At 50.9% G+C, this 21,775-nt stretch overlaps 10 protein-coding genes across 10 annotated transcripts; 5 read left to right on the plus strand and 5 right to left on the minus strand.

The window, feature by feature from the left end:
• Window positions 1-64: 64 nt before the first annotated feature.
• J7337_006049 (uncharacterized protein) lies at window positions 65-674 on the minus strand (the record flags this gene model as incomplete). The annotated part of the gene is made up of 2 exons (XM_044823715.1): window positions 65-395; window positions 445-674. 2 exons carry the CDS (start codon window positions 672-674, stop codon window positions 65-67), a joined length of 561 nt encoding a protein of 186 aa, XP_044682206.1.
• Window positions 675-1,317: 643 nt separating this feature from the next.
• J7337_006050 (uncharacterized protein) lies at window positions 1,318-5,590 on the minus strand (the record flags this gene model as incomplete). Its single annotated transcript, XM_044823716.1, has 4 exons — window positions 1,318-2,679; window positions 2,733-3,029; window positions 3,092-5,377; window positions 5,456-5,590. 4 exons carry the CDS (start codon window positions 5,588-5,590, stop codon window positions 1,318-1,320), a joined length of 4,080 nt encoding a protein of 1,359 aa, XP_044682207.1.
• A 1,100-nt stretch (window positions 5,591-6,690) lies between these two features.
• Window positions 6,691-7,585, plus strand: J7337_006051 (uncharacterized protein; the record flags this gene model as incomplete). The annotated part of the gene is made up of 2 exons (XM_044823717.1): window positions 6,691-6,697; window positions 6,810-7,585. The coding sequence occupies 2 exons, from the start codon at window positions 6,691-6,693 to the stop codon at window positions 7,583-7,585; spliced, it is 783 nt and encodes a 260-aa protein (XP_044682208.1).
• A 181-nt stretch (window positions 7,586-7,766) lies between these two features.
• On the minus strand, window positions 7,767-9,483 carry J7337_006052 (uncharacterized protein; the record flags this gene model as incomplete). The annotated part of the gene is made up of 4 exons (XM_044823718.1): window positions 7,767-8,050; window positions 8,105-8,303; window positions 8,366-8,929; window positions 8,986-9,483. 4 exons carry the CDS (start codon window positions 9,481-9,483, stop codon window positions 7,767-7,769), a joined length of 1,545 nt encoding a protein of 514 aa, XP_044682209.1.
• Window positions 9,484-10,054: 571 nt separating this feature from the next.
• J7337_006053 (uncharacterized protein) lies at window positions 10,055-11,071 on the minus strand (the record flags this gene model as incomplete). Its single annotated transcript, XM_044823719.1, has 3 exons — window positions 10,055-10,174; window positions 10,230-10,693; window positions 10,744-11,071. The coding sequence occupies 3 exons, from the start codon at window positions 11,069-11,071 to the stop codon at window positions 10,055-10,057; spliced, it is 912 nt and encodes a 303-aa protein (XP_044682210.1).
• Window positions 11,072-11,530: 459 nt separating this feature from the next.
• J7337_006054 (uncharacterized protein) lies at window positions 11,531-13,006 on the plus strand (the record flags this gene model as incomplete). The annotated part of the gene is made up of 2 exons (XM_044823720.1): window positions 11,531-11,836; window positions 11,891-13,006. 2 exons carry the CDS (start codon window positions 11,531-11,533, stop codon window positions 13,004-13,006), a joined length of 1,422 nt encoding a protein of 473 aa, XP_044682211.1.
• Window positions 13,007-13,573: 567 nt separating this feature from the next.
• On the plus strand, window positions 13,574-15,656 carry J7337_006055 (uncharacterized protein; the record flags this gene model as incomplete). The annotated part of the gene is made up of 2 exons (XM_044823721.1): window positions 13,574-13,625; window positions 13,678-15,656. 2 exons carry the CDS (start codon window positions 13,574-13,576, stop codon window positions 15,654-15,656), a joined length of 2,031 nt encoding a protein of 676 aa, XP_044682212.1.
• An 822-nt stretch (window positions 15,657-16,478) lies between these two features.
• On the plus strand, window positions 16,479-17,618 carry J7337_006056 (uncharacterized protein; the record flags this gene model as incomplete). The annotated part of the gene is made up of 1 exon (XM_044823722.1): window positions 16,479-17,618. One exon carries the CDS (start codon window positions 16,479-16,481, stop codon window positions 17,616-17,618), a length of 1,140 nt encoding a protein of 379 aa, XP_044682213.1.
• A 401-nt stretch (window positions 17,619-18,019) lies between these two features.
• J7337_006057 (uncharacterized protein) lies at window positions 18,020-18,905 on the minus strand (the record flags this gene model as incomplete). Its single annotated transcript, XM_044823723.1, has 2 exons — window positions 18,020-18,759; window positions 18,809-18,905. The coding sequence occupies 2 exons, from the start codon at window positions 18,903-18,905 to the stop codon at window positions 18,020-18,022; spliced, it is 837 nt and encodes a 278-aa protein (XP_044682214.1).
• Window positions 18,906-20,355: 1,450 nt separating this feature from the next.
• J7337_006058 (uncharacterized protein) lies at window positions 20,356-21,576 on the plus strand (the record flags this gene model as incomplete). The annotated part of the gene is made up of 1 exon (XM_044823724.1): window positions 20,356-21,576. The coding sequence occupies one exon, from the start codon at window positions 20,356-20,358 to the stop codon at window positions 21,574-21,576; it is 1,221 nt and encodes a 406-aa protein (XP_044682215.1).
• Between the last annotated feature and the right edge of the window lie 199 nt (window positions 21,577-21,775).

Below are 21,775 nucleotides of genomic sequence, written 5' to 3' on the forward strand. Positions count from 1 at the left end.
TCATATCATACAAGCGCCCGCTAATAACCCATCCGTACCATTTCCATTCCATTTTTTGTGTCGCTCAAGGCCGCTCAGCTTCTCGGCTAGACTCAATCACACTGTCGGGAGCAATGTTACCCTCAGCAGAGATGCTGTCAGGAACACTCTCGGGCTGGTAGTAGTCCTCGCCCTTGTACTGAGAGCCACCGGGGCCGGGAGGGTTGCGGCCTACGTTTGCGCGCTGAGCTTCCTGGCCCTTGGATGCGAGATCGTCAGCGGCCCCGAGGCCGGAAGTCTTCGTGACGTTGGCGCCGACAACATCGTTGTCATTGTAGCCGCCGCGCTCGTCGTTGGCCTTGGCGAGCTTGTCGAGAGGGCCGCCCTCACCCTCGTAGTGCTGACCACGGGCTTGTCTGGAAAAGTTAGAAATTGAAAGTGATGCTTTTGGTGGATGATGCTTACCGGCCCTTGTCGTCGACGATGCCACCCTCGGTGGGGGGGATGCGCTTGTTGTAGCCAGCGTTTGTGCTCAGCTCATCGCCAAACTCAACCTGAGCACTCTCAAACTTGTTCTCAGCATGGGGGTTAACACCAGCGCCCTCGATGTCTTGAGGACGAGCGTTGCCGGTCTTGGCCTGGTAGGTGTTGAGGTCCATCTCGGCCTCCTTGGCGATCTGCTCGTAGTTGGTCATTTTGAAGTGCGAATTTGTTTGTGACGAAGTAGAAGATGAGTTTGTGTGATTTGTTATGATGAGAACGTAGTAAAGATTGCGATGCAGAGAAACTAAGGTATTTGTTCCTAGAAAGTCCCTTATTTGTAGTGGTGAAGAGGTAACTGTGATGTCATTCATATGAAATCATATCCTTCACTCGATGATTTCATCGCGACGATTGAATTGTGGGAACTGAGCGAGCACAAGCCGCCTCTGACCCATTTCGATGGAGACGAAGGAATCGTTTGCCTTGAAAAGAACGAGTTTTGCCTATAAATCGAGATCTATCGTGAAGGGGCCTCACACGACATCGCCTTGGCGGACAGTGCTTATCCAGGTGCATCCCAGGAACCCGAGCGATCTCCGGAGAAGAAATGTAACTTGACTTATTAATCTTGGGCAGTAGATTTGTAAAATACCACACTGTCATATTCCCCAAACCTTTTTCGTATAACAAGTGAGGCTTGTTGTAAAGAAGCCCATATATAAAGTTGTAAGAGAGATCGGCTGATAGTTCCCTCGGAGAGAAAGTGGACACCATCTTCAAAGCACAAGGTGATGTCAAGATATATTCTGGTACATATTCATGGTTTGAATATCTTTTACATGCTGCCTGTGCTAACTAGACACTCGTGAACATCTCCCGAGTAATACCATTACTATCACACATAGCCCTGAAAATGCCCCCTTGTTCCCACAACTCCAATGGCGCCCCCAGCTCAACAATCTTACCCTTATCCATAACACACACTCGGTCGTACTGAATCACGGTACGAAGACGATGCGCAATAGCAATCAGAGTCTTCCCTTCTAGACCAGTCGCCAGTGTCTCTTGCACGAGTGCATCGGTCTCAGGATCAACACTGCCCGTCCCCTCGTCCACCAGCACAATACGCGTATTGCGAAGAAGCGCTCGAGCAAGCGCAATCAGCTGCCGCTGCCCAAGGGAGAAGTTGAGGCCTTCGGCTTCGACGGCTGTGTCAAGTGTCACGCGCGTCTCTCGAGGTTTGCCAGAGTCAGTATTGTCTGGGTCCTCCCTCTCCATGACACTGCTTGTCAGGGCTTCTCCCTCAGGTATTGCGAGTGGCTTTTCGCTGTCTGGGAGGAGATGCGCCTTGCGGAGAGCATGCCATAGCTCAGTATCTGTGTGCTTGTTGAAAGGGTCTAAATTCGAGCGGATAGTGCCCTGGAAGAGGGTGGGATCTTGTGGAATGATCGCCAAAGCGCTTCGGAGCCGGTGAAGACCAATCTGGCCTATGTCGACGCCATCGACGGTAATGCGCCCCCCAGAAATCTCTGTCAGTCTGAAGAGGGTTGACAGAATGGTGCTTTTTCCAGCACCGGTGCGGCCAACGATCCCGAGTCTCTCACCCCCAGCGATCCTGAGGCAGAAGTTATCGACCACCAGCGGAAGACCAGGGCGGTAGCGCATCTGAACGGCCTCGTACTCTATGGCTCCGTGCTCCGGCCAAGAAGGACGCACGCTGGCGCCATCGAGAGCAGCTTCCTGGTGCAGAGAGTTTGTGTACTGAAACAGACGTTCTGTATTCGACATGGAGTTGTTGACCTCGATCAGATACTTAACCACGACCTGCATCATGCCAACCATGGACATACTGTAAGTCAGAAGCAGACCCGAGATGCTAAGAGCAACAGGTAGTGCGTTGGTGACTACGAGAATACCAGTGACCAAGTTCAGCAAGATGCCGATGTTATCAAGCCGAACAGATAGCCAATTGTGGCTGGCGAATGTCAGAAAGTTGGCACTGTCCATATCATCGATGGCTTCATGGACCAATTTGACGAACTGCAGCTCCCGATCATAGGCCCGTATACAAGCAGCCCCAATAAGAGCTTCATTGAGACGAGCAAAGACCACACCATCGAGTATCAGTTGGTGTCGCCTCAGCTCCCGCGCACTGCTCCTGTAGTAAGAGATACACCACCAGAGTGCTGTCGCGCCAAACACTAACGCGATGGCAAACTGCTATTCATCAGCTTGATTACAGGAAAAAGAAGCAGTGAAAGATAACTTACATAGTAGAAGTAGGCAACGATGAGAACATAGGAGCCCAGAAGCGCTGCTACGTTGATTAGGAGTTGCTGCACAGCAACGACCAGGTTGTTGTCCAGCGCATCAATGTCTCTTGTAAAGCGATATATGATGCGACCAAGAGGGGTCGTGTCAAAGAAAGACATGGGTGCCCTGAGAGTCTGCCAGAGCGCATTGTTCGACATGACCTGGCTCGATTTGATACATACCAAGCAGGTGATGAGAGAAGACGAGAACACTAAAACGCATTGAGCGAGACTCAGGCCGGCGTATATGCCGATCTGGTTTGTGCTCGTCAGTGGATCTGCTCAAGTTTCATGATATTGGAGGGAGAAACTCCTACATTCTGACCACGGGTAAGGCCGTACTTACTGTCCACCCACCACGAAAGCCATAAGCCTCCCAGAATGCTTGACGCTCGGAAAAGGAGCTGTCCAACCACCATGGCAAGGCCATTCCACAGGGAGCCAGAAGCCCGCAACCACGAAACATATACGGAGAAGGGAACGCTATCAACAATCTTGGCCTCTTCCTGCATCAAAACCTCGGCTTTCGTCGTTGTGTTGTTGGGGCCCACGGAATCACCCTTCTTGTCTTCAGTGCTATCAGCCTCCTTTTGCTGATGTCCTCCAACGGCGACCAGGCTAGCGAAGGCAGGGTAAGATTTAACCATTCCCTCATAGGTGCCCATGGCCTCAATACGTCCGTCGACCATCCAGATGATCCTGTCAAGCCGGGACAGGAGATGAAGGTGGTGAGTTGCTAGGAACCGGCATTTATCCTTGAGCAAACCGCAGATGGCCTCGTTAAAGATATGTGTACCTACATGCGCATCGACCGCAGAGAGCGGATCGTCGAGTATCACGATGCCAGCGTCAGAGTATATCGCGCGGGCGATGTTGATGCGTTGCTTTTGCCCCCCTGACAGAGTCACACCTCTCTCACCAATTTCTGTCATATCGCCATGTGGAAGGAGTTCAAAGTCCGGTAATAAAGCACAGGCGTGTACCACATCGGAATAAAGCTTCTGGTTGAAAGGCTTCCCGAAGGTGATGTTGTCTCGCACACTGGCGTTTTGAATCCAAGCATACTGTGGGCAATAAGCCCTGTCAGCGGCAAACTGCAAAATGCCACCCGTCTGCCTCATATCTCCCGCGAGTGCGCTAAGAAGGGACGTCTTGCCGGATCCAACACTTCCGATGATGCCGATGAGCTTGCCTCTCTCACATTCTAAGGAAATATCGTTCAGCGAGAACGGCACGTCCCTATCCCGGACTGGGCGGATTTCTGTATCTGAAGTTTCGGCTTCCTTCTTTTCAAGCCCTGCTCGATGTCTTCTTATAGCTCTCGACAGGCGGTTCTTGTTCTCTTTAGCCTCACCCTCCTCGTTTGCTGGTGGGCTCTCCCACGTGAAAGATGCATTGCTGAGTTTGATAGCTGGAGCAAGGCTGGCATCTGGAACGGTATGCGCTTGTACTTCTTCCGCAAGAAGAAAACCCTCGATCCTCTTGATCGATTGGACTGCGTCGGCAGCAAGGCTCAAGGATACGGGGAGCCAGTTGGTCGGTACGCGGAGCAGGTACAGCATCGCTAATGACGAGAAGACAACCGCTGGATCAAGACTGCCATTCACCACCGCGTACACAATGAACGTGATCATGATGGCAAGCACAGGTAGAAACTGAGCGAGGGTTCCTACAGCGCACCTGATCAGGTGCATGATACGCAAGGCTCGAGTCTCAGACGCTCTGATGTTTCCAAGTCGGCTTTGAAAGAATCCCTCCCAGCCAAAGTACTTCACGAAACGAATACTCTGGAGAATCTCTTGCGTAAGTGTGACTCGCTGGTCAGTGACTATGTTGATGCGATTCCGGCTTGCTACCAGCGGTCTCGTCGCGTATGTCACTGCAGCGAGACCAAAGATGAGAGTGGCTGCTCCTGGTAGAGCTGTCCAGCCCAGGTTGTAAACCAAGAGTGCGACTGTTAATATGAGCTGATAGAGGGAAAGCCATGAAAGGTGGAAAGCTGCCAAAGCCTGCTCGATTCGGGCGGTGTCATTGGAGACCAGGCTCATCACACGCCCATTGGACCAGCCTTTCTCATCTACCCGACAAGGAACATCATCGTATGGACTCGAACCCTCACTCCCTGTTTGACCTCCAGCCTTGGCCCTATTGGACAGTTTCAGTGACTTATTGAACGCCATAGCTATCAGAACGCTGCGTGTCTGTCCACCGAGTAACATGCCCCGATAGTAAAACTGACTCGAGGCGAAAGTCTGAAGCATCTGCAAAACTGCGATACCGATGACATAGCCTATGCCAACTGCTACCGGCTTAGAGCCGCGTGTGTCGTGTCCGTCGGGGTAGGCATGTTGAACCCATTCAATAAGGAATCGCAGCGTGAAAGGCGTCATAACTTGTAGAGTCGACACGACGAACTGGCTGACAGCGCTGAGCCAAAAGTCAAACTTGAAGACTTCGTAGAGCGCCCATAGCAGAGGAAGGCGATTGCGAGCCAATACTCGTTTTCGAAAAGCGGTGTCAAGACTGGACTGGAGCGTATCCATCAGCCTTGCGTCTGACACTGTCCAGATATCATTGCGTTCCAGGTGACGCCGGTATCCGATCTACAACATAAGTTCTAACTGTCAGCACGTAGAAACATTACAAGAGCAACATAGATAGACAGGTGGGTATAGCCTCACGGTCATGAGCGGACTGAGCCAAGCAAACCAAAGTTTGCTCAAGAAACCTGCATCTTGTTCCGCAGTCACCTCCCTCTTCTCAGGAATGTCAGGGACATGGTGTTGGCCGAATGGCCTCGGCCACTGAGAGCGCATCTGCCAAACTGATGCTGATGCGCACAAGACCTGTAGGTATCACGCCCGCAGGGAACGGTTGCAATGGATGGGAGAATAGGTGGCAGTAGCAATACCCTCAAGACCTCAGATTGAGCCTGACTTTGGCGCTTTACCTATATGGCACGGCACAATGCCATTCATCACATCACGTATGTTTGCGGCCACGTATTTCACGTGCCCGTCTCCCCGACAAGACATCTCTCATAAGTTCCATTGTTAGCTGCACCCAATAACAGAATCGGAGGTCATGCTCCGGAATAGCTGTTGGTTGTTGACAAGCACCTCTTCTCTTCCCTCATGAGAGATCGTAGCTTGGAACCTCCCCCTGCAAGGTCAACATCCTAGTCAATGCAAGGTCATCGCGCTAATGCACAGTCACTGATAACGGACCGAGCCGTCTTGGCCTTACAACTTACCCTGAACCTTTGTCAATATGCACGTCTATACATGCGTTTGAACCAAAATGATCTGTTAGTAGAGTTTGAATCCCGTGTCAGTAAGTACTTTAGGCATGTACTTCAAATGTCTTTGTAGTTGAGTTCCATTCATGTGATGAAGCTGGTGGATCAAAGCGGCTGCATTACCCACAACATCTGGAACAATTGTATACCACTGGTGCAATGACAGTAGACGAACCGTTTCCATCACCTATCACGTCAAGCAGTACGTCAAGCAGCCCTCTAATTACATGCAATCACTGATTCGATGGCAAGGCGGCCAACATGCAATGCAGGACCAGCTGCCAACGCAGCTATACACGACGATTGATAGGTTCATGCTTGAGTCAGGAGAAGTCCTGACCAACGCGACGGTGGCCTTCACTGTAAAGGGTCGACTTAACACTCAGAAAACCAATGCCGTCATCATATGCCACGCACTTTCCGGCAGTGCTGATGCTGCGGACTGGTGGTCATCGCTTTTATCATGTCCTGAGAACCCAATCCTTGATCCCAACAGGTTCTGCATCATCTGCTGCAATTCCTTAGGAAGTCCATATGGCTCATCGAGCCCGCTATCTGTAAGACCAGGCAGTGCATCTTATTATGGACACACGTTCCCGAAAACAACTATTCGTGACGATGTACGGTGAGTATACGCTCTAGTCTAGACGTAGCTAAAGGCTGACTCGCTTTCCCGAATAGAATCCAAAAGATAGCCGTTGAATTGCTCGGGGTGCGATCGATATATTGCGTTATAGGAGGCAGCATGGGCGGCATGATGGCGCTGGAGTGGGCATTGCTTGGCCAGCATTTCGTACGATCCATGGTTCTCGTCGCGACCGCAGCCAGACAAAGTCCTTGGGCCATAGCCTGGAGTGAGAACCAACGGGCCACCATAAAGTCCGACCCCAAGTTCCGTAGTGGGCGCTACGGTGACGATCCTCCTCGAGATGGCCTCGCGGCTGCACGCATGGCAGCCATGATATCGTACCGAACGCACTCATCTTTCGAAAAGCGATTCGGAAGACGCAGGTTGGATACTTACGCAGCGCCCAATAAGATGCTCTCGAAAGTCAACGGTAACCGTGTGCCATTCGCGGTCGATGTGCAGTGTGCGGCGCGAGATGATGGGCACTATGACAAGTCGGGTATATTCTTGGCGCAAAGCTATCTGCGTTATCAAGGAGAAAAGTTCAATGCTCGCTTTGACGCCAACTGCTACCTGCATATCTTGGACAAGATCGATTCCCATGACATCGCCCGTGGCCGGTACCCGGGGTTTTCAGATGATGAGGCTATGCTCAAAGTCCTCGGTCAGATTCGACAGCGCACATTGGTTGTCGGGGTCCCTACTGATGGCCTCTACCCACTCTCTGAGCAAATGTTCCTGTCCCAGGGTTTGAAGAATGCAACTTTTGCAACGCTCCAGAGCGACGATGGGCATGATGCGTTTCTCATCGAAGGTGAACAGCTCAATGGATTGTTGCGATCATTCTTCGGCTCGGATCATGACCTATCAACATCGATAGAATAAATGCTCCACTTGTTATAATAGACCAAATCTTGTTCTGCGGCCGACTTGCTTTGGGACGTCATCGTTGGTGGTGGTGCATATCGTGACCGTGGTGATAAAAAAGCAACCGTCTGTATAGGTAGTTCAAATTCGAATATGGCCATAAATCTATTCCAATCAAGCCGCATAAAAGTCCCATAATCTAAATCTTGACGCTGAATACAATTGTCGAGACTAAAGCGAAGAGGAAAGCAGCGAATCCAAAGGGCAGTCCGAGCCAGACTTGGCCCCAACTCATGCCCACGCGGAAGGCCAAAGCCATTCCTGGACCTGCCACCAAGCTTCCTATTCCTTCTGCGACTGAAATAAGTGCATATAGCCGCCCGATGTCGCTTGTCGCGTTGGGGTGCCGAGATTCTACAAGGCTGGTTGCTAGACTGCGCATGGTCGGCGCAAAGCCCGAGCCCAAGGTGGATATGATGAGTCCTGGAAGGATGCTTAGTTTCTAGATGTGGCATGCCTCAGAAATTCCTGGCTTACCAATTATCATGCCGACTGAGGTCTCTGACAAGAATATGATCAAACTGCCTAGAACCAAGAGGATGATGCTTGTCTTGCCGATCCAAAGGTCTCGAGAGGTTGCGCTCCAGCTCACGAGTGCGTATGTAGCAATGAGAGGCAGTATGACTGTGAACAGCGCAATGTTTACGCCTGCTCGTAGTGATATGAGAAATCCTGCCTAGATGTCGAAATGTGTCAAAAGGTCATTCGCGCCAATGGGTCTAGAGAGTATGAACTCACCTGCGCTAAAGTCCATCCATATCGCTTCGACACATATTGGAAGAGTATGTTAGTAGCTTGGCGGCCGACCTTGGAAATGAGGAAAGTAAAGACAAGGGCGGACAGGGCTCTGTCTGTAATAACGAAATCGAACGAGTCTTTGTTACGAGTAAGCCAGCTACCCCATTTGCCGTCACTCTTGGATGGTATCTGTGCCTGTTCATTGATTGTGTAATCCGAAGAGATGCCATTGGCGTCCTCACGAGATCTATTAGATTCAACCACTGGCAGTGTTTCCGGTAAGCCAAGTGCTAAAATAACACTAAGTCCTTGGAAGGCCACTGCCAGCAAGAGAGGGATCCATGTGTTCTTGTGCATCAACATCGAGGTGATTGGAGGGACAATCAGATCTGCGACAAGGTCGGTGCAAAAGCGATAAAAGAACACGGTACTCCTGACCTCTGCTGGCACCACATCAGCAACCACTGTAGTGAGTAAGGTTGTGCCAGTCGTTGGGCCACCTCCGATAATGAAGAAGAGTGATGATAGCCAGACCGCGTTCAAAGGTAAATGCAGGACCCCGACCTTCGAAAATATGGTCAATACTATTAGAATATGAATATAAGTTTGGCGATACTCACAAAGAACAGCGTCGACGCCCAGGACAAAGTATACCCAGTCAAGGCTAATACCAGAATCCATTTACGTCCACGCAAATCTGCCACGTAGCCATAAGGGATTGGAAGCAGGATTGCGGGAATGGCATCGAAAAAATACTGCCAGCCCACGACCGAAGCAACCTTGTCCTGCACTGGGTCGATCTTACAGAGGCGCTCGGGGACAGACCCGTCACGGTCCACCAACGACGGATCGTGCCGTAGATAGTGGCGGGTACAGGCAACGGACTCAAAGAGCCGCACTCTTGGCGCAGCGTAGAGAGATTCGCCAACGTCTGAAATGACTGCGAGGACGATGCAGAGCACCACGACGTAGATCCATGGCCATGAACAGCGAGTGCGGTGCGTATTCAAGTTCTCAATTGGCCTGGGTTCGCTGCTTGGTTCTTCGGGCTGCGGTGATAGGAGGGCTGTCTCTTCATTGACGTGGCCCTCGTGCTCGTTTTCGCGATGTTGGTGCATTTTTTACTTGATGAAACTCATGAGGATGTAGGAAAAGAGAGAAGTTGAAGAAAGACGTGCTGTTGATTGAGAGCGCATGGCGATTAATGCCTTGACTAGGGCGGTGACTGAGACGGGAGATAAGACAAGCATGGGTCTATGCAATTGAAGTGACATCACAGCCAACAGCGAGAACTTTTGTGGGTGTGTCAAGGGTGAAGTTGATTACAGCCCGGATACGTATGACAGGTCATCGTCAACCCGCGGTGTTATGAGCAGCGTCACGGATGTCACGTGCCGTCTTGCATACTCAACAGTTTCCCTTATTCCATTTGGATAGCGCACTTGGTACTTCATTTACTACCTGGTACTTGAAGTATTTATGCCCTATCATTCCCTGTTTGCCGCTATTCAGTATGTTGGGAGATATATTGGCCAACGCTGATATTGGCTGGTGCTCACATTCTGTAATTGACAGGCTAGCACGAGAACCAACATGACTGAGTGCACCAAGGCGGTCATCCTTCCAGATTTAAAGTGTTAAAGCAACGGAGAATCCCACAGGATACCGAAGATGCGAGAGTGACCCATACTAAACTACCCTAGAAATGATAAAACTCGCATTCGCGTTCTTCCCGGGCTCGCCATTCAACTGGCATGTGAGGACTGGTCGCAATCTCTTCACCAGACGCTGAGTCTGAATCTTGGCTGGCTGTATCAACGGTTAGTCGCCTCTCACCCCGTTCAACTTGTGTAACAAAACTTACAGGATATGCCATGGTCTTGATAGAATGGGTGCTTCGGGTCAGCACAAATGCTCCCGATCGCATGCGAGACACCACGCTGAGCAGGATATCCTCCTTCTCTAGCGTCGTTGATCCAACTGCCGCGTTGAAGTAAACAACATCATGCTCGCGGAGGTCCTTAGGAGCGTCTTTGATATCGCCCGCCTCGAATGTGCAGTGCTGCGTATCCTCGCAAAGGCTGTCCAGGACCTTGATGCTCTTCTCTAGACGATCGGGGAGAAGCTCCAGACTGTGGATTCGCACAGTTTTGGCTTGCTTGTTGGCCCAATTAGTCACCCAGACAGCTGTCTCTGGCATTGCACCAGATCCCAGGATGGCTATGGACTCGGGAGCCTTGTCCATGACGGATAGGAGGCCTGACCACTCAGCTTTGAGCACATATTCATAGAATTCATGAATCGGAGTGGTGTTAAAGACCTGCCAAGCTGGATGGGACCAGTTAGTGAGGATGCACAGTCAGTGCTCAGGTTCATACCGTCAGTTGCGTTTTGCGCAGCTGCAACCCTGTCCGCCCACGTCACTTCCAAGGCGCCCTCGCACTCTCCCATGACATATCTAATATCTGGCATGAGGCCCAAGATGTCTGGATGAGCGAGAACCGCTGTCTCCAACTCAATGTCGAGGGTCGTGAAGCCTATGACTTTGTAAAACCGTTCCCAGAATACGACGACCTGATCGGTCTTTTCGGGCGTGTCCAAGGGGCATAAGGCTTTTGCAGCCTTGATGTTTTCTACCATGGTCTTTACATAGACTTGGCCTTCGGCTTCCAAGTCTCGGCCCGGGATTATTGAGTCAGTGGTCATCGTTGCGGAGGGTAAAAATGAGACTGGGGCAAAATGATAGATTGAGTGTGATAAAACGCTTGCAATGAAGCGTTTGTAGTCAGTTTGTAGTTCGCGACGAAATGGTCATTCAGTCCTCTTTCGCATGTGTTTTCAACTTCACAGTTCCAGGGGGAGCTGATTTTCAATCACCAGTTATTCGTCTAGTCAGAGACTCAGTCTGCCTGCGATTGACAGAGCTGCACAGTCATATACTCCCGGGGATCCTGCAAGGTCTTTGACCAGCAGTAGATCGCGGTCAGGAAGCTTACCATCATACCAGATACAGACACGAATCTGCAGGGTCATTCGCCACATCAACGCCTCATCCTGCATAGAACCTCTGAACAGGCCGGTCGATTTATGGCTCTGATACTGCTCAAGTCGCCTGTCTAGGTAACTGCGTATTCTGGTCAAGTCTACACCGATAAATCCATCAATATGAGTCCCTCGAGTACCTTAGACGAGGCCACAAGAGCGTACACAAGCAGCACCACTAAGAATGGTGAACACAACTCCAACGGGCTATCTACGTCAAAAGTAGTGTCAAAGGCTACCCGCAAGTGGCATTTCGATACTCTTCAGGTCCATTCTGGTCTCGAGAACGAAACAGCCCATGGGCAATGCTCCCTGCCAATCTACAACTCGGCATCATTCCGCTTCAAGTCATCTAAGAGCATCGAGGATGCCTACAGCTTTTCAGATGGCCCGAGGAGCCAGTTTTACATGTACAGCCGACTTTCCAACGTGAGTACTTTCTGATTTTCCAATCCAGTAAAATGGTGACTGACGATTGTGAAGCCAAGTAATGTCGGCTTCGAAAAGCGCATGGCCGCTCTGGAGCTCGGGAAAGACGCTCTTAGCTTCGCAAGCGGTGCTGCTGCAATTTTGACAGTCGCGCAATCCTTGGTGACTGTTGGTGATAATGCTGTTGTGAGCGGTTCTGTTCACGGTGGAACATATCATCAATTTGAAGTCATCCTCCCTGCCATGGGTCTAGAGTGTCGCATCATGGATACAAATGACCTAGAAAAGGTCGAAGCGGCGATTGATGAGAGGACCAAGTTCGTCTTCACTGAGACCATCAGCAATCCCAAGTTCGCAGTAGCAGACTTGGAGGGTCTTTCAGCCATTACCCGACGTGCAAAGATTCCTCTGATCGTCGATGCTACCTTTTCAGCTGCTGGCTTCTTCTGCCAGCCAGCGAGATTCGGTGTCGACATTATCATCCACTCAGCTACCAAATGGATCGGTGGTCATGGAACCACGTTGGGGGGAGTTGTCATAGAGACTGGTGTTTCTGACTGGCAGTCCAATGCAGCTCGTTATCCTCATCTTCACGCAAAGAGAGGCCGCGAAGGCACGGACACCAGCCTCTACGACCAGTTTGGCAACGAGGCATACATGAGCTTCCTGCGATGGGAGTTCATGCGCGATACAGGAGCTTGTCTCGGTGCGCAGGCAGCGCAGCAGCTCTTCATCGGCGTCGAAACCCTTTCGCTTCGCTGTGAGCGCCAGCACCGTAACGCTCTGTTCATATCATCTTGGCTGCGCAACCACCCGCGCATCGCTTGGGTCAAGTACTTGGGCTTTGAAGACCACCCGTATCACCAGCTCGCCTTGAAGTACCTGAAGGGATTTGGAACTGTCATGACTTTTGGGTTCAAAGGGACAGTGGATATGGCATTTGATGTTGTTGACTCATTTGAGATTATCTCGAATACGCCCAATGTTGGAGATGCAAAGACTACTGTAGGGCATCACTGGTCGACGACGCATAAGGGATGTTCTGCTGAGCAGAATGAGGCGATGGGTGTGTATGAGGATTTGTTCCGGTTGTCCATTGGTATTGAAAAGGTGGACGATCTCATTGCTGATTTCCAGCAAGCCTTTGACGCAGTGCCACTCAGAACCTAACTGATTCATTTTGGATTCATCATTCAATTTAATTGTTGTCATGAACTTGGGAAGCACAAACGCAGAAGAGATATAAGATAGCCGTGTTCCTTTGAATAAAAGGACAGTAGAGAATCAAGAGTATCACACGTGTTTGGAAAAACTACAAGTCCTGAAAGCTATTGTGGCGTACTATACCTGGGAGAGCACGACTGTTGATTTCTGTCGAAAATGTGCCTTGGTGACGATTCCAGACTGGCGTCATCAGAATGCTCATGGAGTGGTATTTCGTAGGTGGACAGCCATAAACGCAATGTCAGGCCAGCTAAGGTTGACTACCCCTGAAAGCCCTCTGGACGAATGCTATTGAAGCTGCTGTTGGTTGTGCACAAGTCAACGTGCAGCGTGACCATGCATTGTCAGAATGCCCCGCGTGGACAGAGCACCTTGCGCCCAGCACTTTCATTGCGCAATGAAACGTGATGTGTGTTTGCGGCCTAGGGTGGACTTCAAACATAAGATCCTGGGAACAACTATCTGAGTCTTGATATCCAGACACATGTTTCTCACCCACGTCCGATCTTAGCAATGGCCGAACAAACACGACTCTACATCTGGCTGAACTTGCCAGACAACCAAGGTCAGTTTATCTGATCAGAACACAGACATTCATGCTAACAGGCTTCCGTCAGTCTCACTCGAGTGTGAGTGGCGATATGTACAACAAAACGGGAACGAGGCTCAGCAATTCCACAATCTGTACATTGCGCCCAAAGCTCGCAACTCGGAACCACTGGAGGATTTCCTTGGTCCCGGGGTGTGGATCTCGAACAATGATACTCAGTCGAATGCTTCTCAGCTTAGAAAGAGTCAAGATTCAGCCATCGCCGCGCTTCTCCAGGAATGCATCGCGCAAGAAGGAGGCATGTGTGTCTTCCAGGTTCCTAGAGTGAGCGGCTTTGCAGGGCATGCCGACCCTTGGGCCTTTCGTGTGGCAGACTGTGCCCTGGTTTCTTCGACTAAGTCATTTCTCTCGCCACTTCAGGAGATAACAGCTCCTTCCGATTCCATGAGCAACATTGATGGCGTATTCAAGACCTTGGAAGCATCGATAGGTGCTATTATATCCCCTCTGGAACTGTGCAATGAGGCTATCGACAAACTTGAGTTTGAACTCACACGAAGGCTTTCCTTTCCCTTTATCTCGCCAGAGCCCATCCGCAAGCGGCGCATATGCTTCCTGATATGGAGTCGCATAGCGGCCAAGAGAGCGGCATGGGCTAATGCGAAGGCGCTGGGTATCGAAGTCGTAGTCATGAGTTCTGGCCCGTGGTCCAAGGATGACAAGCCACCACAGGAGTATCTGATGGATGGCTATATCAATATGGACATGACGACAGACGATGGCTTCTGGAAAAGAATCGTCGATGCGGTCAAGACATACCCGGATCCAATAGATGGCCTCATAGGGCCGTGGGATATGTTCATGGTGCCGACGGCCAAAGCAGCGAGAGAGCTCGGACTCTATACACCAGGACCAGAGGCTTACTCAATTTCAACAAACAAGTATCGCACGCGCCAGATGCTCGATCCCGACGAGAAAGACTTCTTCACGGTACAGAGCCTCAAAGAGCTGGATTCGAGACTACAGTCTCTTAAATCCGTCAATTTCCCGGTTGTATGCAAACCAGTCGCCGGACTGAGCAGCTGGGGAGTCTACCGCGCAAACAACGCCCCGCAGCTGCGTGAAGCCGTCGAGAAATCTCTCGTCGTCAGCCAGGAGCTTCCTGACCTGAGGGTTGTCGTCGAACCATACATCGATGGGCCTGAAGTAGATTGCAACATCGTCCTCTTCAAGGGCCGGGTTCTGTATACTGAGATTGTAGACGACTTTCCTTGCTCCGCAGACCTTGCGGAGGATCCCACAGGAAAGCTCTTCACAGAGTCGCAGGCGGCTGTGCCCTCGAGGCTCCCTGAGAATGAGCAGCGGGCCATCACAGACGAGGTTGTCTCGGCAGTTCGTAAAATGGGCTTCAACACTGGCGTGTTTCACTGTGAGGCCAGAATTTGCAACTCGTCCATGAGATACACTTTCACCAAAGGCGCAACTATTCCGGACCTTGAGCCTTTAGCAGAGCCCAGACGTTCTGAGGACACTCCAGTATATCTCCACGAAGTCAATGCCAGGATGCCGGGGCCAATGAGTTCAGCCTCCAGCGTCATCTCGCGCGGGATCGACTTTTGGATGCTGGGCGTTCTCTGCGCCGTCGGTGAATGGTCTCGATACGAAGCGTTTTCAGTTCCATTTCTGCATCCTGAGGTCACCGACCACACGTGGCTGATCAACTGCATCGTGCCCGTCAGCCTGGAGCGCATCAAGCCCCTGTTCCCCGATCATCCGGCAGATCAGCTTGGACATCAGGCGGTGGACAGCAGTCACAGTCCTATATTGGAACTAGCCAAGACCCACCCCCATTTGACGAAGCATGTGGCACGGCACCATGTGTATATAGAGCCTGCGACGAGATTGGGAGGCAAGGAGGGTGATTGGTTGTGGACTATGTGTATGGTGTTTCACACTCCGCACAGTCGGGAGCACGCATTCCAACTAGCTCAGGAATTCCCGGAGGTTTACGAGGCTTTTGTAAGGGACAGGTATGGCCATGGCTAGAACGATACAGCTGCACTGAGAAGTCAAGTTCCATGAGAGGTGGGTGGTGGGGGAAGCCGGCCTAGTAGGCATCTGAGATACATGGGGTTGATGTGAGTGACGGTGTCCGTGAACGATAGGGCTAGGAGGTTCAGCATTCGCTTAAAAGGTGTACATGAGTAGACTTTTAAAGCTCTTTGTAGGTACCTGTATCTACACTGTTCCGACTGTATATAGATTACTGGGCATCCCTACATCGACGTCATTTGATCAAGCTGATACATCCGCCCCACTCTGGCTGCCTTGACGGTATCGGACTAACCGTTTTGCCGAAGCCGAACTTCTCCCTCCAGCCTCCTGTTCGCGGTTCACAATTCACGCTTATCACCATCATTCAATCTCTCTCAACCTTCGCCATAATTATCGCCGCTCCTGAAACCTTCGCTTTCTTTCCATCTTAGTCCTCACGCACTTCGCCCATCAGCCTTTCGCTCATTTCGACCCGACCGAACCCTTTCTCAACAATGCTCACCGAGAGAAGCCCGTGAATCGCGCTACAGCCGTTGTAAAATTCCGGATTATACCCACCCAGCAAGCGTGTTCTGCCTCGCTTCGTGGAATAACCGGGGCTTGTAGAAGGGACCTGCTCAAATCTCGCAGTTCATCTGGAGTTTGGGGCGACCTAGCAGTTTCATCTGGAGGTCACAGGTAGCCTGGCAGCGAAGCCGGCTTCTCTTTGGTGTGCGTTGTTCGAGTTTGGGGGTTGCAGGTAAGTCCCGAGATTTGTTGTACTGACCATTTAGTATCCTGGCAGTCAGCGGTATGTGATTCACTGCACGAACTATGGCGACTCCATCATGCGTCGATATTGAACAGACACCCGCCGTCGTTGAGTGGGAATGGGAGGGCGTGACGCGTTCCTTGGCCACTCCAGATCCAGACAATGTCCCAATACGATTCACGATACATATTGATTCGACCCACGACAAGCATCGCGCTCATTTCGAGATAGTTGTTCCTGTCAAATTTAAAGACAAGCCGAGTAGTGCGGCAGTTTTCTTACGAATTAGCCCTTTATTCATCACTTATTTCCGCTTCTCTACAAACATTGACGCTTTGGACTCTTTAAAAAAGCAGCGGTTTAGCTGCGCTGCATGTCTTGAGTTCGAACTGAGCAACTCTATCGCCGTACTCGTCCCCAGCTACGTCAAAGAGCCAATATCAGCCGCCCGTCCACGCTCTGGCAAGGTTCTAGACTCTCTCTACGAGCTATCCCATGTCACTTCTCTACGAATATATATCCAGGATTCTCTGTTATCCCTCGACCAACTCAATTCCATCAGCGACAGAGCAACAAAGGGTCAGCTCGAGCCCTTTTCTGGCCCCGAGTATGACATTTCGCGCATGTTCAGTGGCAGCGGCGCAAAGGCTACAACACTCGTACCACCCAAACCTCCATCATATGAGAAAGCGACTAGCTCGCACCCGCCGAGCGCTCCCTCATATCAGCGTAAACGACCTCGACAGGACAGTCCCCAAGCGCTCGATAGCATCAGCCAAGTCTGGGACAGGCTACAGAAGCTAGAGTCCTTATTTCACAGCAAGGTTGGGGAGCTAACAGCTGAGAATGCTAAGCTCCGGGACCAGAAGCCAAAGCCCCACGAGCCGCAAGCTGAGACTACCCAGTCTACAGATCAGTCACAGGTGGTTAAAGAGCTGAGAGCTGAGAACACTCAGCTTCGTGAAGAGGTTGAGCGTTTGAAGAAGAGGCAGGAGGATCTTGAGGCAGAGGTCGCATCACTACAAACCGCACAAAGAAGTGAGAAAGATACAGAGGAAGTTGCAATAATAGAAATTCGAGACGACATTGAGTCACTGGAGCGTAGACTGTCTTGGGTTGAAAATGGAAAAGATGAATACTTCATGAAGCAACTAAAGCAAGAAATCTTTGACGAGTTAGCAACGCGTATCTTGGGCGGCTAGGGCTTGCATCAAGGTACAAAATCAATCCAAAAGATCAAGACACTTTACTGATACTCATCAGAATTGAACAATGACTGAGATACCAGTAAATGACGTTACGATCGCTGCTTTTTCAACATCACACAAACTTGACAAGACGAACAACCTTGATCTTCCCTGCGAGCATTTGTGTGTATCATACAGCGTGACCAATCATGCTCCATCGCAAGCGCAAATGACACAACCCAAAGACACAAGAGCAAAGAGAAACCAGACGTTCAAGAGTATAAGTCGCATACCATCAGGTTCAAAAAAAGTCATAGCTCGTTTATTGCCATACGCCCTCCTCTAGTTATGTTGCCAACCTGGATACCAAAAGAATTATCTATCTCAAAAAGTGACTGTTCTAGTCAAGCGCCTGATTAATGAAGCTCAGCTCCACCAGAGAGGAGAACGTTGACGAGCTCTTCGTCCTGAGCCCTCACTGCTACCTCGAGGGCCGTCATGTTGGCCGAGTCCCGAGCATTGATATTTGCTCCGTGATTCACGAGGAGTTCTAGAGCACTTGCACGTCGGAAGCGTACAGCGATGTGGAGGGGAGTTGTGCCGGAGCAGTCGCGCGAGTTCACGTCTGCGCCAGCCTTGATTAGCGAGAGGAGAATCCCCGTCGTTCCATTGCGGGCAGCGATGTGGAGTAGCCTAGATGGTCTACTGTTGAGATCGCTGGAGTCAGAGGTGAGTGAACTTGAAGACGCAGGCGGTGCTCGCGGCTCTGGGTTAGATATCCCTGGGGCTGGGACTGAGACTGAGACTGAGAGCTGACGAGGGCTAAGCGTGTCCACTAGTGAACCACTAAAACCAGGCCAGTCCTCATCGAGAGAAGAGGGCCAGGGCAGGGCAGTAGGGTCATCCAGGGGGCCGTCTAGTGCCCAGACGCCAAGGTCTTCCGACGCTTCGGCCCGTAGACAGGCGGAGTCAGAGCCAGAACCAGAGCCAGAACCAGAGCCTGAACCTGGACCTGGGCCTGGACCTGGACCAGGGTGTTGTGGCGGATGCAATAGCTGCGCCAAGTCCTGCGAAGTTGCTTCTGCAGTTGGCGTTGGCTGTACTGCGGCGTCCGCAGTAGCTTCGCTATGTTGCTCACGCTGCCGTTGGCGTGCTCCTAAGGCTTGTGAGCACAAGGTAGTTGCAGTGAGGTCGTAGTAACATACTCGATGCCCTCTTGGCGATTCTGTTGCGTTCGCGGAGACGCTGCGTTTCCTGCTGCTTGGGCGATGGGAAGAGGACGCAGGCTTCAAGCTCTTCCATTTCAATCGAGAGCCAAGAGATGGATGTTCACCCTGCTAGCGGCATAGAGCTTGGCTTTGGTGCACGCACGCACAAGTACAGTAGAAATTCAGCTTCCACGACCACCAGACTAAAGTTAGAAAGCGCCGAGCCTCAGGAGTGGCGGTCCATACTAATAAACGACGGTGATGGCGTATAATACGGCTTCACGGCACAATCCTTGGCGCTCAGGAACGGGCAAAACACGACTCTGAACGTGCCGGCGGAGGAGGTTTGCGCATTTTGGACCCCAAACACTCCAGGCGACAACATAAGAGAGCAAGGTTCTTGGCGGAAGTTAGCTACAGGTATGTTTGTTGTAGGCGTGTAATATACCGAATGAGGCAACTGGAGTGGCTGATTAGATCATAGAGGTATCATAACCGCGTTTGTCGGCCGTGCCGTAGACATATACAGACTAGACGGATTCCTTCTATATCCCAAAACAACAGGAGGCCGAGACGCCTTATATCAGAAGCTCCACTGATAAGAGAGGAGGCATGGGAATTAACAGGGCATAACTTGACATCTGCGATCCTACGCTAAACTGCATCGAATCTAGCTGGTCGATCTTATGGAGTTCTCAGTGAATATAATTCTCCGTAGCACGACAGGTCCCAACTTGGCTTCACCGTACCCCAAGGTAAAGTAGTGTAAGATCGAGAAGCCGGTCTGGTTGTCAAGAGAGTAAGCTTAAACAATAACTATATGTGAGCTTATGTTCAGTTGTGTCAGTGAACGATGTTGCTGGATACAGGTCCAGGTCGAGTCACAGACACACTTTTGTCCTGGAAATGAAGCATGTTGATGACCAATGGGATGACTGCCTGCCAGGACCTTTTGTTTACGCCGTTGCAGTTGGTGATGCAAGGTCAGAACAGCGGGCGTAACAGCGAATTAGGACTGCGCGCCTCGCTTGTAGTATGTAGACATGCACTGTTTGCTTAGGCGCGTTTGCCTCAGCATGTCGTTTTTTTTCCTTTTGCCACAGGTACCTGAAGATGTTGATCCAGCTAACTGAACCGAGAAGTGATGACCATAGAGCACACCCGAACCAAACCAACAGTTCTGCGATTAGTTCTTGTTAGCACTATGGCGTGATTGATGATCCTTGCAGGGCTCATATGCGGCACGTTACTACATTTCTTACACGGCTGTATGGCGGGAGGATGACAATAAACTTGAGACTTTGATGTGGTGGGACAAAAGCACTAGACAAGTAAGGTACCTGGATGGTAGATATCGCTTGACACAGAGTATCAGGTCTCTTGACTCCTCGAGGCATGGTCAATGTGGCCTGAACGTTACCAGAATGGCTCTGACCTGGTGTGTATATCATGAGCTAGCGTCATGAGTGTAGATGCCTCCCTGTCTTCGAGCTGTCGAATATCACCATTAGTCACTTCAGGCGACCACTCTCATATCCATCATCATGTCTCATTATGCATCCGAGGTCAAAGAAACCCCCCCAACAGATCGGCCGCAAACAATAGCCACTATCAAGTATCAGATCGATGATGGCGTGCGACATACCTCGGAACAAGCTTGGAACAGGGGCTACACCAACAACCCCAACGTAAAGCAGATTCCTGTACTATACCCTCTCCATGATCTGCGCGCAGTAGCTTTCCCCAACGGTGCAGACTGGTCTTGGTCACATTCTGCAGAGATCCTGAAGGACTTTGGCTTCACCGCTATCAAGTTTGACCCGAAATGGGCCAAAGTCGACGACGAGGTGCAGGCTGGAGATTACGACGATTTGAAGACTTTAGAGGAGACTTACTTCCCTGAAGTCAAAGATTCAGTACTTAAATTGACAGGGGCGGCGCGTGTCTTCATTACGAATAGCATCGTTCGAAGAGGTGATGCACCAGTTAAGAAACCTGTGAATGGAGCCGGTAGCTCGGCGACCGTCAATGGCAAAGACCAGAAGAGTGTACCTGATAATTACAAGGCATCAGATGAAACTCGACCAACGCATCTTGCATCCTCTGACAACTCGAGGCCTGCGAGAGGAGCACATGTAGACTATACGCCTGTTGGTGCTCGGCGCTCTATCCGTCGCTGGAGGCCTGACATTTACAAAGCCGCGCTTGAAGCTGGAATTATCGACGCCGAGGACAAGATATGTGCCTCAGCTAGCCTTGATGCTCAAGATAAAGCAAGCAACGATATCATCGATGCCAAGTATAACGCAGACGGCAAGCTGGGACCTCGATACGCAGCCTACAGCGTCTGGCGGCCCATGCGAACAGTCACGCGGGATCCGTTAGCGATGGCTCCTCGATGGTCATTTCCCCAGGATGGAGCATTAGGATTTCTAGGGTACGAGTCTAGAATGCTAGCTGCGCCTTCTATGGGCGGTGACTTTCTACGAGAGCTGGAGTCTGTGGTTATCAGCGAGGCAGACGCGAGAGCATACGAGGACTCGGGAGTAGTTGCTAGTGGAATGGAGAGTCCGAAGTGGTACTACCTCCCGGAGCAGAAGCCAGACGAGGTCATTGTGCTCAAGTTCTTTGATAGTGCTGCTCTGGGGGGAGGTTTGGTGTCTGGCGATGTTGGGGGTGCGCCTCATGCGAGTCCTGATCTTGGCGATACTGCTTACGGGCCAGCTCGTTGGAGTATTGAAGTTAGATGTATCGCCATATGGTGAAGGTTTGCAGCCCGGTGGTATCTTAAGGGGTTCATGTAGTTCAGAAGTCACAAGTGTTTTGTATCCCTATTAGGATATGTTCAATTAACCTTGGTGTTTTCCAAAAGGGCAAGAATACGCATATGCCATACATCTAGTTGCGTTTGTTGGTCCATATATGCTAAAGGTATATCAGAATCGTAGCACTATCCAGTATCTA

This window comes from Fusarium musae, chromosome 4, assembly GCF_019915245.1.
Source record: "Fusarium musae strain F31 chromosome 4, whole genome shotgun sequence".
Classification (NCBI taxonomy): domain Eukaryota; kingdom Fungi; phylum Ascomycota; class Sordariomycetes; order Hypocreales; family Nectriaceae; genus Fusarium; species Fusarium musae.